Source organism: Taudactylus pleione, unplaced genomic scaffold (genome assembly GCF_031769625.1).
Source record: "Taudactylus pleione unplaced genomic scaffold, aTauple2 ptg000222l, whole genome shotgun sequence".
Taxonomy (NCBI): Eukaryota; Metazoa; Chordata; class Amphibia; order Anura; family Myobatrachidae; genus Taudactylus; species Taudactylus pleione.
In genome coordinates this window covers 61,363-78,699 of record NW_028284624.1, presented here as the reverse complement: position 1 = coordinate 78,699, position 17,337 = coordinate 61,363, and the positions used below count along the sequence as shown (strand labels likewise).

The window sequence follows — 17,337 nt, the reverse complement described above, 5'->3', positions numbered from 1 at the left end:
CAGTTTGGCTGTTCCTCACCCAGTTTTAAGCCTCCTACACATCTGTTTCAGTTAATGACTGTTTCAACCTACATATGAAAATAATGATCATTATCATCTGTTTGGTATGACTGTAGGATTATAGTCAGGTATATGATTAACCAAAGTCTCTGAGTTTGTGCAAGTGTACGTAAAAGAATTGATGCTGTTTTGAAGGCAAAGAATGGTTACACCAAATATTGATATCATTTAGATTTCTCTTGTTCATTCATATTGAAAAGCTGAGAAATGAGGCTTGACAGGATTAGTAGTACATGGTAAAGTCGTTATCATATTTGTGCACAATCATTAAAACAAGATAATATATTGGCTTGAGTTATTAGTGAAATAGCATTACAATAAAATGTTATTAAATACCAATTATACAATAGATAGTTGTTTCCTTTTAAAAAAAAAAAAAAAAAATCACATTTTTACTGATTTACTGAAATGTCAAGTAATGCAAATACTTATTTTATAGTATAGCCACAACTTCAAGCTAGGCCAGCCTTACTCATGTAGTATATAGCTCCATTTTCGATAGATCTTTATTAAAAAATAAATAAATAAAATAGCAAGGAGTGGGACCAGCAAGGAGAGGGACCAGCAAAAGTTTTAGGCAGGTGTGGAAAAAATGCTGCAAAGTAAGAATGCTTTCAAAAATAGAAGTGGTAAGAGTTTATTTTTATCAATCAACAAAATGGAAAGTGAATGAACAGAAGATAAATCTAAAATTAAATCAATATTTAGTGTGACCAGCAAGGAGTGGGACAGGTCAGAGAGTGAATCCTTCCCACCTAGATCAGTGCAGGGGAAATACAGCAAAACTATTTTAAGGGTGAAAGTCAAGATTGTATCATTATCCCACCTTGTGGCTCCTCGGACACCACGCCCTCCATGTGTTCTCCTTTCACATACTCAGCATTAAGTCCTTCTGTTAAATGAAGGCACATAGAATAAGATAACATTATTATTCTTACCACAAACAGCAACACAAATATACAACATAATCACAGCTATGCGAGCTCAGTATAAAAGTGGAGACCTGGCCGTTAGGAGACCTTGTGTCTATGATAGGCAGTTACTAAATAAAGATAAGCGCTAGGATGTTTGTGATGCTTTTCTTCTGGTCAAACTGTTATAGTATAAAGAGCAGCCAGTGTATAATGGGAAAGAGAAGTGAGGTGCGGAGAGCTGTTATACCTATTCTGAGCCGCATTAACGGAGCTGTCCTTGCAGGCTTCACAGATTACTTTCTTTGTGCTGCAGGCAAAGAAATCACACAACAAAACACAACAGCTTCTCCTGCATGGCTCATTTCAGGTTATCTATCCCAAAGTATTGCTGCACAGCAATCTGTAGACGCCTGTGTGAAAGGTTTCCAAATACAGGCGTGTACATAACTGTGCATGTGGCTACTGAATGGTAAGAACACATTATGGGCGAGATGTATCAAGCCTTGTAGAGCGATAAAGTGGAGAAGTTGCACAAACCAACCAATCAGCTTCTCTCTCTCTCCAAGGCTTGGTACATCTCCCCCTATGAAACAAACTCCTTATCAATACAGCAGTAAATGAGAGCATATCAGCTGACCAGTAAAAGAAATAAAAACATATATAATATTTTTCTTTCCTGGAACTGAGCATCAAAATTAAAAGGCTAAATAAAACAAAGTCCTAATAGCTACAAAAAAATAACAATTTTAGCGCATAGTTCCTGGTAAAAAAACAACCAAATTAACTGCGCTGATATAGCCTAATTTCATTTTGGTTGGTGTTTATGTGGTTTTGTTAGATTGGTAACACCTCTTTTCTTAACTGCAGCAGATCGAGAAATCTCCAAGCGTCTAGATCAGTGTTGGCTAACCTTGACACTCCAGCTGTTATGGAACTACATAACCCAGCATGCACTGCTACAGTTTTGCTATTAGGGCATGCTAAAACTGTGGCAGGGCATGCTGGGATATATAGTTCCACAACACCTGGAGTGTCAAGGTTAGCCAACACTGGTCTAGATCAAGATCTATATTTATTTATATAGTTCCTGGTAGCAACATAAATATGTACTTGCATTTGGTGCTGGCCGAGGCACTGTGTGCAAGCACACCGTAAATTAGTAATCATGCACCGTTTTTCCAACACCCAAACCTCCATTAATTTTACTGGGAACAAATAGGTGATTGCTACGCTTTTCACAGCTTGTTAAACAACCCCCCATTTGATTGAACACAAGTGAGATCTTCAGCGTTACAGCAATGATAAAAAGGCCCGTTCCTTAATTTTGCTATAAACCTGCAAAAATTTATAATTTAAAAAAGTGTTTGGTGAATAGGCCGCAATAAATGATTATGATGATGATTGATTCCATATAATATAGCAAAACTTGGCTAAAGATTAGCTGTCACCACTGTTCTAATCCTGGTGTGATCTAAGCAGGAAAAAATTCTGGAATCTGTTTCTTTGTACTACTTCATATTGTACTTACATGCTATAGGATATTTTATATTAACTAATCTGTACAAAATTGTCCTGCTCAAGTTTATGACCCCATTAAAATTCCATTTACCAGTAGTGCACAGCTACACTATACACTGCTGAGCTGTTTCTGAGCTGCATGCAAACAAATGGATGGGTGTGCAGGCCCGTGTTCTGTGCAGCTTTCTTGTCCTCCCTGTTACACTGTAACATGCTATATGTGAGATACCATATTGTAGCGGAACCTATCACTACATTACAGTGCATCAGGAAGAAGGAGAGTAATCCGCCCCCTGCTGAATCATTGCCGTACAGGTGAGATGAGCTGTGTGCAGTGTATCACTCAGTAAGATCTGGAACCGCCAGCTGGGTAAGTGGAGAGCAGCCTTACTGCAAGTGTATACCACAATTGATCAGGTAATATTCATATATTTGTACTTCTACCCTGCTGTTTCTGGATGCATAGTTTGCCTACAAGGACATAGAAGGAACAACTTGGCTAGCTCTACCCACAATTCCTTAAGTCATGCTAAAATCATTTTTTAGTTTGGGCAGCAATTTTACCAGATACCTGTATATGGTTACTCTGTATGTGTAAGTAATGAAGATTTTACGTTGTCCGGACAGTGAGTAGTGAAAAGAGGTCATCAGCGCAGGGTGTGGCTGTATCATATGGAGGTGCGCCCTGTCCCAAGGGGGATAAGGCCTAATGCTTCAAAAGTGCTAGGAACCTTCAAGCGTCCTCCTTTATAAACACCCTGCACCGCTATGTGCCCTAATAGTAGGTGCAAAGCGGTGGTCACCAAGGCAACCTTCCCAAACTTGTGTCAAGGGTCAGGACTGTCTCTAAACCTGGACACTTGGGAGGTATGCAATAGGGAGCTATATAGTAGGTGCAACATAGCTCATAACTATTTAGAGGATATTCTCAGAATGTTTTAAAAGGAGTTTGCAATAAGCAGCTACACATGGTCCCCCTCTTCCAGTACGTGAAGGAGCGAGTTTGCTTGCGACAGTGGCACCCAGGAAAATGTTAAGGCAGTTACGCTCATGCATGTAACACTGACAGAAGGACACGGTGTTCCATTGTGTGTCACTGTATCATTGCAGTTTGCTGTACACCATTATAACTATTTTATGGTGTTCGCTAGACACTATATGTATAAATAAAATCTTGACAGTTGCTACCATCAGATCGTCCTTCTGTTCGTGCAGAAAACATCATTCACACTTGTATTTTCACCGCTTCAGGGAAAGCCATACCACACGTACTGAGAAATGTTACTGTATAAACAGCTTCTGTTCTGTGACTTATGTACTGAACTATATAAAAGGACTTGTGTTGGCATAGCATCCACATCTTTTAGATAGAAATGCAGGCATGAAAAAGTAGTTTGGCTCTATTATATGAATAGAATACATGGGAGCTGTTACGCCTATAAAGGTATTTTGTGTGAGTTTACACTGTGCATGCTCAGAAAATGAGCGCACACAGATTCAAGAATGCAGAGTAAGATGCATTCTGATTGCGTGTACACTTACGCATGACAGGAGAGGGAGAACATGGCGGGTATGGGTTTACTCATATAGGCAATGTTCAATTATGGGGAGTTCACCCTAACGCAGACCAGCCTGTATACACACACACAGTATGTAATATATATATATATATCTATCAAGAAAGGAATTTATTCCAAAAGTCCCATCATATCCACAGAAAAGTACGACATTTTGGTCTATACAATACCTTCTTCAGGTGAAACAACCAGCCAAAAAACTATGTACAAAGTACTATCTATCTATCTATCATATATATATCATAGACAAAAAAAAACTTACGGTTTCACATGTCCCATTAAGGCTTCTTAAACATGATCTGAATTTTCACAAAACCTATTGAATTTCTGCCACTCAAACTCAAAAAAGTAATGAAATTCTGATCATTAAGGCAGGCGCCAACCCCCCATGGCTTCTGGCATCTTCGCCTGGGGGGTGGCAGCCAATTAGCTCTTTTGCACGGCTGCCTGTTGTCCTCTTCACCTAGTGGGCGGCAGCCTGTATCAGCTCTTTTGCATGGCCGCCGCCCACTAGGACTTCTGGCGTCTTCCTTCTTCAGGAGCTCTTCATTGCTCACTCCCGGCCATCTGACTGCCATGTCGCCTCCTCGCGCTGGCTTATATAAGCCAGCGGAGGGGGCAGGGCGATGTCTCGCCGGCCATCCTTGAATTTCAAAAAGTGCCATTTTTTAAATGGGCTCCGCTGCCAGATCCATGCCCGCCGCCAAAAACCGCACCGCCGCTGGGTCCCACTGACACCCCCGCCGCCGATGGCCACACCATCGCCTGGTACCCGCCGCTGCCATTGGCGGGTCTGAGCTCCACTAACGCCCACAGACAGCCATCTTGGTGCACCCAAGTGAAGCCACAGTGAGTACACCTGCTGAAGGCACCAACTGAGGCTGCGCAATAAGTTGAAACTTCCTATCTGTATAATGATGCATTCGTGAGGTAATAGTTTAAAAACTGAAACTTTCTAATTTACCTGAACCCCAAAAGCACCTACAGTGGAACAATAGCTACCTAATAAAACAAACCCCAAGTCTCAATTCGATACCTACCATGAATTATGCCTTCCCAAAAATCCCCCATAGAGAACAGCAGAAAAGTGGTCCTAATTGAGAGTCAGAAATAACTGGACAGTTGGACTTTAGATTACTCCCAAATCCTCATTTTTTATGTGTTTGGCCTGAAATATGGCATGCAGCACGGAGGAAGAGCTTTACCCGTCCATGCCAAATGTCAGCTCAGTACCTCCAATAGCTTTTGAGGTGTAGCCCCCCCCTCCGGAATTCTGTTTTTTTTTAAGATTCAGCCTTAATATAAGGGGGCACGACTGTGCCCCTCTAAGGAGGAAGTATCCCTTTTTGTGGCATTTACTTTTACAGACCTGGCAAGCCCCAAGTTTTGTGAGGTATTACTATTATCTATGGATGTAAATATTCCCTGGGATAAAATACTTTTGGCTTCTGTTCTGAATGACTGCTTTATTTTGTCCCCTTTGCTGCACACTGGGCCTGATTCAGCAAGGAACACACGGATGCAGACGCACGCACCCGTCTACTGCGAGAATATGCTAATGACTGCATACACATGCAGAATAAGCAGACGCCTAGCACTACATAATACCACCCACTTCCCTTAACGTGTGTCCTCTAATACCTGGCAAGACAGCGGAAACATCGAGAACCATCGAACATATTAGCATAATCGTGGTTGACCTGACAAGGATTTGTGCAGTAAGTACGTCACCACAAGGGCTTAATTATGCATGCCCCTGAAATGCTGTCCAAACGCACAGGCACGCTTGCGTTTGCCCAACCACTCCCCCGTCATCACCCATAAACGGCACTTCCTATCAATCACTTGTCCCTGGGGCTGCGGACTCCCTGCGTACGCATACTCCATAGCACTGGACGCTTCGCACACTGCGATGCATATGCATGCGCAGAGCAAAAACAGCAGCCAAGTACGTGCGTTCTGTCCTGTGCGTTCCTTGCCAAATGAGTCCCACTGCTAGTAGAGAGTGGTAGTAACATTCGGCAAACAATGAGTGCTTCCAGCGCATGGTGTAGGGTCTTTATAACAGTATATAACAGGGGAGGGGGCTTATATTTACTGTAGCTTTGATTTGTGTGTGTCTTAGTGCAACCAAGTGAATTTTATTAGATTTGTTTTCAGATAACAATTGGCTCAATTTAGGTGGTCTATTAGAGTCATTAGTTTTTTAATTATTTAATATAGTGAAAATTAATCCATCATTTGTTTTATACAGTCAGTGAAACCTCACAAAAATGCACTGTACAACATACAGGGGCATATTCAATTAGGTGCGAAAAGTCCCGTACTTTTCACATGCCGGACTTTTCGGCGACATCGTTTTTTTTCCATGGGAAAAAGTATCGCGCTCGGCCCCGCTAATCCCTGTATTCAATTAGAAATTAGCGAAAATGGGACCCGGCGAATTCGGACCTGGCGAAAAATGCTGTCAGATTTAGGGAAATCCACCTGACACCCCCCAAAAGATGCACTGACATTTGGGATCACTATAGATTCCCCCGAATAGGCCTGCTGAAGGTATTTGGGGTACTTAAATGCTCTCAGTAGCTGCTAATTAGCGTCTTTGCACAAGTGGTGAAGAATAGCATTGAGCAGTTTTTTTGTGTGAAAATAAGTAGTCCCAGCAAATTTGGGATACACGAAAATGGGTGCTAGCATATTTTAAAGTTACTAAAATTAAGTTTTAAAAATTTTAAAAATCCACCTGCGGGACCACCTGCAAAGTTAAAAACACCTGGGGCATACTTGGGGATCCCCCTGGTGTCTATTCCACTAGTTTTTAAGTTTATCCCCCAACTTTGTACTTTTTCGCCCCCTTTTTCAAAGTCATTTTTTGTGGTGTTTTTACATTTTTATTAAAACTTTTTTTGACACAGTTTAGCTTTGGGGGACTGTCCCAAGGGAGCAGGGGCATTCCCGCAAGTTTGCACCCCAAAACCCAAATTCTGCACTTTTTTTCGACAGCTTTCATTGGCGAATCTTTTCGCCTATTCCAATGCATTGACTTTCCGCACCAGCAAAAAGTCTTTGGAATTGAATACAGGGATAAGTTTTCGCCCGGCGAAATGACATCACCGGCGATACTTTTCTGCAGAAACTGACTTTTCGCACCTAATTGAATATGGCCCTTAGAGTCACAAGTGTAACATTTCATCTACTAATAGTTCCCAGCTGGTGCTGCAGAAGGGGTGTCACTGACTACTGTTGTGTATGGCTTCAGGATTTAAACTGGAAGTATGATGATGTACTAAAGGCACAATCCACATCTTGTATATATAAAATCCTAGACTAATACTGTATATAGGCTATGAATAACACTTGATTTCTCATTGTTCTAGTGGATTTTCATACACCATTCCCTGGCACAGTTTGTAAAAAAAAACGTACGTTGAATACTGAAGCAAAATTTCTTCTGTTGATAGGAGATATAACTGCACACAGCGCCAATTAATGCCATAGCCAAAGAACTTGCGATCCCTGCAATGGTTCCAGTTTCCGCTACATTTCCTGTGATGACAAAACGGTTACAATACAAATATAAAAGAATATACAATGGTTAGAGGCACCAGGTCCTCAGCAGATCATGTGGTCTGGTCAACAGTGTGGAGGTAATCATACAGAAAGAGGACTTATTTTAGAGAAACCAAATGCTGCAATATAACATTGGAAACATAGATTTTCCTTTTAAGTCAAAGTAGAATACTCATGTTATGTATTAGAGATGTCCAAACCAGAATTGTACTGTATTCCTTGGTGTGACTGTTCCATTGTAGAAGATTTAGATAAAGTGTGTAAAGTATAGGATAGCAACACTTACTGAAGATAATAAATGTAATTACCTAGAGAAATACAGTTCTCTGCACAGAATGGGGTTTCTATTTTCAACTGTACATTTTTATAGTTATAATCCCTATCTATGTATTGAATATTTTCAATTAGGTTATGTTCAAACTTATAGCATGGTAAACGTATACAGCTTGTACAGTGGCAGAAGTGTTCTTTGTAGTCTACAGAAGACCTTAATATTGGGCAAGTAGTATGGCAACTCCTGCTCATACATTGATACAAATTAGACAGACTAGGGTTTGAACAGCATGGGATTTTAAAGCTATACTTTTAGGTTCACCCTATAACAGGCACCATTTTACCAGAGCCTTGGGACTGCTCCATGCAGCCATTTTTACGCTCCATCGGTGGTGTGTCCATTGCTCTAGCCAAAAAGCCAGAGCTGTGTGACATTCATTTTATTGAACTTTTGCTAAAATTTTTTACACATCAGTTGGTATACATAAGTAAAATGAAATTCTACAATAAAACACAGAATGCAATTAGCAAGATAAACTCAATTAAGTTGTCAATGTAATTTGCTATAATCATAACGAATCATACAATATATCTCTTGGATCATTTTTTATATAAGTAAAGAAGGAAAGGAAGGGGGGGTCTATGGTCCTGTACGGTCGCTGATTTACATTCCTACTGTACCTCTCCGCAACCTATAAAGTCTATAATCATAATACCTTTATGTTATGAAGCTTATCACACATTCTGGCAAGACCGGTAAGCCTATCCATTTAACTTAAGGAGGGGGAATCTACTCATCTGCCTATATTGGTGAGGCCGACAGTGTGACAGCGGCTCCCGTATGACAGCGGGTGGACACAGCTCTCCAGACACCTCTCAATCGCGTCGTAGGTAAGGAGACCAGCCGCCCCACCCGTCCAGGTATTTATTCCGGAAGCAGTGCTGAGATCTCCCCGGCAGCACAGTAGTGGAAGGAGGTCTAAGGCAGATGGGAAACTCAGCGTCCCGCCGTCCTCTCTCCGGGTCAGCCACGCGCAAGAAGCTCCCATGCCTCGGTCAGGATAGGAGTCGCACAACAGCCACACAGCGGGTGTAAATGGAGAGGGTCCCCGAAATGGTGGAGGGAGATAAGGGTCACTGTTTTTAGGGTTTGCTGTGGAGCTCAGGGAATAGCGTCCACCATCTTAGGCTACCAAGCCACACACTCACTGGCTATCTGGCTTTTATGCGTTTTGGATAGCCAATAAGATAAATCCAAGCTAATTTGGTGAAAAGTACCAAGTAGAACTGAACTGCTCATCTGTAGTTCTTACGTTCCGATTGGTCCTCCTACACACATACCACCTCTGCAGCCATTTTAAAGAGGCAGACATCAATGTTCTGTCATTTAGGTACAATTTTAAAAAGCAGCTGTCACATTTTAGATAATTGTTCTACTAGTGCCAGGTGTAGAGTGTCCTGTAGGCAACTGTGATCAACCACCTTCTGCTTCAGGGTCTTGAGAGTCATCCGCATTCTACGTTATACTCACTCCTGGAGCGTTGCCTTAGTACAACACAGAGACCCACCTTGCGAGTAGTGAAAATAAAGCAGAATGTGGGAGGACTCGAGCACTTGTGGAGAAACTGTATTTGCATACAGGGTTTTAAAAAGTATACATTTTCTTTTATAGTTGCTCACCTGTTCCATCACTTTCCCCAGCATTTCCTCCTGACCCTCGACCTCCTCCTGCTCCTCCTCCTCCTCCTCCACCTGAATAAAGGCAACATCTACAAATCAATTATTTGCAATCTCATTAACTGCCATATTCATGTCCGGCTGGGTCCTTTATCTAGTCTCAACCTTTCATAGTCAACGTAAATGTTTCCAAGTGTGTATTTAAATAGATTATTTAAATATCTAAAAATTCTCCTTCTGATTAGTTTTGCAAATGTCAAATGGTATTTAGTATAATATTTACAAGTACATCTACAGGTGTGTCCTCATACACCTAGCCTCAATATGCCATCCGATGCCTGGCGTTACTTGACCCACTAGATCTGGTGTGACTGGCTTGCACTGAGCATTTTTTCACCTGAAAATTGGTCTTCTGTCGTAAACTAATTGTTCTTGTGCGCCTGATCTCCTGTCTAAAAAGTGATGGGAGATCGCGAGGCGCTATTCAATAGATGCCAATTATCGCGCTCACAGAGGTCAGGTTTAGCCATGTAAAACAAGTACCCCCGACCAAAGTGCTGAGCGCGATCACAAAAAGTGCGATTTGGGTGCTCAAATGAGTCACTTTTTGCCCGTTTCAGCTTAAATGGTGTCCCAACAGGAGCATCAATTGAATACATCCATCGGGCGCGAAGGGGGCTGGAAACAATTGAATTCCGCCCTATATGTGTGACTGAATCTGTATATAAAAGCACAACTGAACTTGGCGTAACAGAAAAAAAAAAAAAAAGCCGTGACATTGTACCACTATGAATGCAGATTCAGACACAAACATATATACAAGTGTTGCACATCAAATTAATCAGTGCAGTCTCCTGCACAAGCCAAGTTGCACGAGACCTGGAGTGCAGAGGAGAGCTGTTTGGCGTGACTGCAGCAATAGTGTATATACAGTACATCTGTAATGTTATTTTGAGTTATAATGAATAGACTGAACTACCCTTTAGGATTATGTACTACAAGCTGAAAGCCAGAATGTACACACACATGCAATCATAGAGGACTCTACCTTTTCCCTTATCTGGTTTGTAGCCATCATTTATAGCATCCTCCAAATCAGAGTCTGAAAATCCTGCAATTGGAATATAAAGAAATCACACAAACAAATTATAAGTCTGTGCTAATAACATATTACTGGTCACATAAACCATAGGGCAAATCTGTGTAATCATGTCCCCGCAGTGACCCAATTCATCATGTAGTGGAGGGCGGGACTAAGGTTTACGCAACATTGTGCCACAATGCATAATGATTTTAATACCTAGGCCAGGGGTTCCCAAACTCAGCACTCAAGGCATCCTAATGACCCAGGTTTTAAGGATAACCATGCTTGGGCACAGGTGACTTAATTAGTACCTCAGTCTTTTGATTTAACCATCTGATATCCTTAAAACCTGGACCGTTAAGGTGCTTGGGGACAGAGTTTGGGAACCTGTGATCTAGGCAAACTAAAGGGAGGTTTACAGATTTACATTTAACCCCTTTGCTGCTGAAGGTTCTCTCACCCTTGTGCTGAGGTAAATTTATCATATTTGTGCTTGTCCCATTCAAACATGAATATAAATGATTTTTTTAAACAGTACTCACACAAATTAAGGTGCATACACATGGTCAGATATGTCAGATGAACGACTGAATGATTTGCAAACAATTGAACGATTTTTGACTGCATTAAAATGAATGGAAATTGTCTAAAACTGTTATCTGACAATCGGGAACGTGCATCAGTATTGCCCACATGTCAGATTTTTCTTTCAGATATGAACGATTTTTAAAATCATTATCCTTCAGATCTGAAGAAAAATCTGATCGTGTGTATGCACCATTATTCCTTGTTTTTTGTTTTTAGAGAGAAATGCCATTAGCCTTATTACTCTATTTATGGTTCTTATTTCGCCAACAATTCTTTTCAAAACCGTAAAAAGACGGATTCGGTGTGTAAAATCTGCACTTGAAATGAAAATGCATTTTTTCCCCCAAAGTTTCACAAAAAAAAATAAAAAAATCAAATATTCCACCGATGAGGAAGATATGGGATTTAGATGTTGATAATGTTGCTGCAGAACAGCAAACCGTACAAATCGTTGGTGGGATGGCGTAATAGGAACGTGCAGATATGCATCCTGAAGGTCCAGGGAAGCCATAAAATTCCCAGGTTGCATTGCCAGAACATTTGACCGAAGAGTCTCCATACGGAAACTTGGGTATACGGATACATCAGTTGAGGGTTTTCAGATTTAGAATAGGGCAATGAGACCCATTTCTGAATCAAAAACAGACTGGAATAACCACCACTTTCTTGTTGAACCACAGGAACCATAATTATCACCCCTGCACGCAACAGCGAGTGAATGGCCCCCTGGAGGGCCAAGGCCTTGATAGAGTTTGATGGGGGAGTTGTACAAAGAAAAACTTCTGGGGAGGACGCCTCAGAAAGGTGAGGGCATACCCCTGAGAGATCACTTCTCAGACCCAGGCGTCTGTTGTTTGATGCCTGGAGTCCGCAAATTGAAGAAGTCTGCCTCCCACCCTGGGATCCCCCAGGAGGAGGCTCGCCACATCAGGCGGAGGGTTTGTTGTCCGGCTTGGAAGCTGGACGTCTGAACGCCCAAGACCTTTTAGTTTGTGGCTTGGTGGTCCTAGACTGTCTGGAGAAAGGCTGCCCTTTTGCTCTTCCCTGAGGGCGATAGGACCGAAAAGAGGACTGCCTAGGCTTAGATGTAGCTGTTGATGGCAGGCAGGCAGATTTTGACGCTTCTAGAGTAGCCATTATGTTATCCAATTCTGCTCCAAATAGTATGTTTCCATAAAAAGGCCGGGATTCCAGAGCCTTTTTGGATCCAGCATCTGCTTTCCAGGACCTTAACCAAAGGGCCCTACGAGCAACAACCGAAGCTGCCGATGCCTTTGAAGCCAGGAGTCCAGTGTCTATTGCAGCTTCTTCCAAATAAGGGTTTGCTTCCCGTATATGGTCGATATGTGCCAGCTGTTCTCTGGTAGCATCTGGTAGAGTGTCTTCCAATGCCCCCGTCTAATCTTCAATAGCCTTGGTTACCCAGGCCGCGGCCATAGCCGGCCGGGTTAAAACTCCAGACAATGAAAACACTGATTTAAGACAGGTGCGGACGGTATAGGAAACGTATCACTCCTGACAATGTGCCACATGAACATCCACAGTAGGGGGGACTTCCCACTTACCAAAGTTCAGTGAGCTGCTCTGACTTAGGAAATTCATCCTTACCCACCTTCTGGCGTTTAAACACCGGAGCTGTAGGTTTAAGAGCTGGCTCGTCATCCTCTATATTTAGGATTGATCTGACTGCCCTCACCAAGGAAGGGACATACACTGTAAAAGGATGGTCCTCCTCTCCTGAGATAGATCCTGGAGAAGAACCCAGCACATCTAACTCCTCCAATGATGTGTCAGAAACTACAAGCTGGGCGGACTAATAAGATGATACTGTCCACCTAGGCGCTTTAGGGGCTACTGGTCTGTTTGCCTGCAAAATTTCCTGAAACGTAGCAGATGACTGAGCCGTACTATGACTTGAGTGGGCATAAACATCCATTCAGGAAGGATGTATAGGGGGGACAAACCTAGCAGCTGAAACTACTGTGGGCACCCCATTGTGGGAGGCAGCGTGGGAGCAGCCAAATGGTACACTAGCTGCGTCAAACCTGAGACGAGGAGGACACGCAGGGTGGCTCTTGTACAGGGGTTGGTAGACTGGACTGGTGAGGTGGACCATGAAGTCACTCTTTCTTACGAGGTGAATGGGAAAGCAAGCCTATTGGAGGATTTTAACCGTACCAAATGGATCAGCTTGATACGTTTTGAGATTCTTGAAATCTGATAATCTACTAGACATCCATCCATACATAACACACAACACAGGAAAAGTGCTTCTAGTGTGGTATTCAAAACCTCAATTGGCTCGATAATGAAAATCAATCTCCACACCAGAAAATTTACCATTAATGCTTATCTAAAAATCACTTTTTGAATGGCCAAAAGCTTTCTCCTAATCTTTCGTGGAACCTAGCACCAAACACAACCAAAGAAGGCCATAGGCCAATCAGTGTATTTAAGAATTTTATATTAATTCCATATTATCGAAAATGCCTACATAAAAGTGTTCCAATATAAGCTTATCAAATCAAGTAGGGGATAGCAGCAACAGATCACCACTGGGATGATGGATCAATGGAATTCCAATCTGTGTTTTATCTAAAAAGTGTCCTTCTACCAGAAACTGGAACCAACCAATATGTTTCGTTGAACCTCAACTTGATCACAGATATGGTCCCCTGATCCTTTGGTGCTTTATATAGTGCTCACACTTCAGTATGCAAATTGGTATCACAAAAGAATGACTCTAATAATAACAACAACATTTAAATATTCCAACATAACGGCTGATTGTGTGAAACAATAAATTATTTTACCGGTTTTTTTTTTCTTTTAAAACATATACTCCATTTAGTGCTACACCTATCTTATTGAATTTCCTTTTCGATTTTGAATGAATTATAGCAGCATAAACCCAAAAAATGATCAGGGCTCAGACATGGTGTGAGCAGCTCTGTACTAAACTCCACCAGCGTTATTCTACAGGCTCAATAGACAGGTCATAGTAATGCATCTTTTGCCATAGGGACTTATGTCCTCCAGATAGCATCCATGAAATCGGAAACAACGTTTTGCCATATCTCCATTCACAGCCGGCTTATTTCCAGCTTTCGTACGCTTTTAAGAGCTAGAGGTCAAACGCCACTACTGCTGACTCAATTCAAAATGGGTAATCCTTTCCTTACGGAGACAGTCATCTTTGATCTTTTGATTTTTTAGATCTAATACTGACTTAGGATCTTACAGGAGGAACAGCTGGTTTATTTGGAATAGAACATATAAGAGGAACTTTGTCAGTGTGCCCTTCAATGTAATTTGAATTATTTGTCTGCAGATTTTTTTCAGTAAAATAAACTATGAAAAAATGCTGCATATACAGGTTGAGTCTCCCATATCCAAATATTCCGAAATACGGAATATTCCGAATTACGGAATAATTTTGGCATGACTGAGATAATAAAACCTTTGATATTTGATGGTTCAATGTACACAAACTTTGTCTAAGGCACAAATTATTAAACATATGGTATAAAATTACCTTCAGGCTGTGTGTATAGGGTGTAAATGAAACATAAATTTATTTCATGTATGTACACAAACTTTGCTTGAGCCACAAAATTATTGAAAATATTGTATAAAATGAGCTGCAGGCTATGTGTATAAGGTGCATATAACACACATATGCATTCTGTATGTATATTGGGGTCCCATTCCCAAGATATTTCATTATGATATGCAATTATTCCAAAATACGGAATATTCCGTTATCCAAAATACCCCTGGTCCCAAGCATTTTGAATATGGGAGACTCAACCTGTATAAGTATTCAATCACATGTGCTGTGGAAGCACCAAGTTTTTTATTTTATTTTATAAATCACGTGTCATAGTACACTAATGCTGGGCATACACTATACATTTATCTGTCAGATATCTGTCCAATCTGGCTGATTGAAGTGAAAATCGGGTAATGTATGGGAGCAAATGACAATCGATCATTTGCTCACAAACACTGAAATACAGACTAAAATGGTCGTTCAGACAAATCGGTTAAAACACACAAATTTAACCAATTTGAACAATTGTTTTTTTGTCAGTTTTGCAGTGTTTAAACCATATGATTGACTGTCATTTGCTGCCATACATTACCAGGTTTTCATTCCAACCAGCCAGATTGGACAGATAATTGTATTGTGGATGCCCATTATAAGGAATAGATAAGGGTTATATTAGACAAAGCAGTCAATAAGGATCATGGAGTTGAGAGTTACATAGACATAAAGGAGAAAACACAATTAGAGAAAAACTCCAACTGACACGGGAACAACCGGAAATCACAAAACATGGAAAAATGAAGCGAACTGTAGTGGCAAGCGTGATAGGGCTAAAGGGTTAAAACACCAAACACAAAATTGCTAGCAGTTGTCACGGCCAGGTCATCTAAAGGCCCCCGTACATCAGAGATGGATTGCAGCAATCGTGCAATTTGCAATCGATTGTGTATAAAAATCTGCAATGTATGGGCTTCGCAGATTGCAACCAAAAAGTGATTGGAATTGTTTAATCAGATTGTCCAACATGTTGGATTTCACAGATGGATTGGGCTGCAGATTGCTAGTGTATGGACATGATCAGCAGATTTGCAGACCGTTTCTAGCAAAATGATTGGCCTTTCAAGACTGCCAGATCTGTGTTTGCTGCAATCGATCTGCAAATCACTGAAAAAGATCTGTAGTGTATGGGCGCAGATTGCTCGATTGGGAAATCCTAAGATCGGGCAATAAATCTTCAAATTGTTCAATTGTGGTTTTCAGATTGCTGATGTATGGGGGCCTTAACACTAAAGGCCCCCATACATCAGCAATCTGAAAACCACAATTGAACAATTTGAAGATTTATTGCCCGATCTTAGGATTTCCCAATCGAACAATCTGCGCCCATACACTACAGATCTTTTTCAGTGATTTGCAGATCGATTGCAGAAAACACAGATCGGACAATCTTGAAAGGCCCATCATTTTACTGGTAACGGTCTGCAAATCTGCTGATCAATCCATCTGTGAAAGCCAACATGTTGAACAATCAGATTTAACAATTCCAATCACTTTTTGGTTGCAATTTGCGATCTGTGAAGCCCATACATTGCAGATTTTTATACACAATCGATTGCAAATTGCACGATTGCTGCAATCCATCTCTGATGTATGGGGGCCTTTAGTTGGGAGCGAGATCAGCGATTCCACAGCTTGTGATATTTATGCAGGGCATTTCTGGTTGAAACCAAGCTTGCCATTTATAAATATTAGGGTATTCAGGAGCCACTCACACCCAATCTATTACAACCTTAGACACAATAGGAAGGTCAGGTGCAACAATGAAACAGACTTTGGAGACACCAACTTGGAGAATAAACCTATACAGGAGATACAGTAAGGTAGACCCAGTATGCTCAGCCAGGGCCAAGCCACCCATGGTCTTGGGGCGACTCTAGTTGTGCACTGCAATCCTAGGATTCCTTTTATCTCAAAATAAGAGGATATAATGCAATCAATGGCTGAAAAAAACACCACATTTTTGGGAATATAGACACGGGAATGTTGGAGGTGATAAATACAAGTATTTTGGCTGGATAACCATTTTAAATAAGTCAATGCGTCCAGTAACAGACAGGAGTTCCTTCCAAATGTGGACCCTATTGGATCAATACAATTAGGTGTGAAGGGGACAAATTGCCGTTGGAACAGCAATAGACAATGGCACAGCAACTCACCCCCCATAGCGGTCCGATTTTACACCTGACTCGCACATTATTGGTACTGTAAGTGGAGCACACAGTCGCACTTAGAAGCAGGGGTGAAAATATTGCTCCTAATTGGTTTGACCCCTATGTTTTAGTTGGGCTGTTATAGGAGCAATATGTGGAAGCTCCAAGTTCACACAGGTGAAAGATATGGCCCTAACAATTGGCACTTAATTAGTATTTACCTGTGAATCATTAAAAAAAGCTCAGCTTTTATGGATTAAAGATCTTCTAATTGAAATATCATTGGTCATACAGTGACTAAAGAAAAACTGAAAAG

The 17,337-nt window shown here is 41.3% G+C and overlaps 1 protein-coding gene across 1 annotated transcript in view; it reads right to left on the bottom strand.

Moving 5' to 3' along the window:
- CD99L2 (CD99 molecule like 2) overlaps positions 1-17,337 on the bottom strand; it is an 89,197-nt gene that overhangs the window by 12,829 nt on the left and 59,031 nt on the right. Inside the window, exons 7-10 of the mRNA XM_088478853.1 lie at positions 10,638-10,700; positions 9,593-9,664; positions 7,496-7,615; positions 887-952 (exon numbers count right to left, since the gene is read on the bottom strand). Of these exons, the coding sequence (XP_088334979.1) occupies positions 887-952; positions 7,496-7,615; positions 9,593-9,664; positions 10,638-10,700 (321 nt within the window). The remainder of the gene's footprint in view (positions 1-886; positions 953-7,495; positions 7,616-9,592; positions 9,665-10,637; positions 10,701-17,337) is intronic.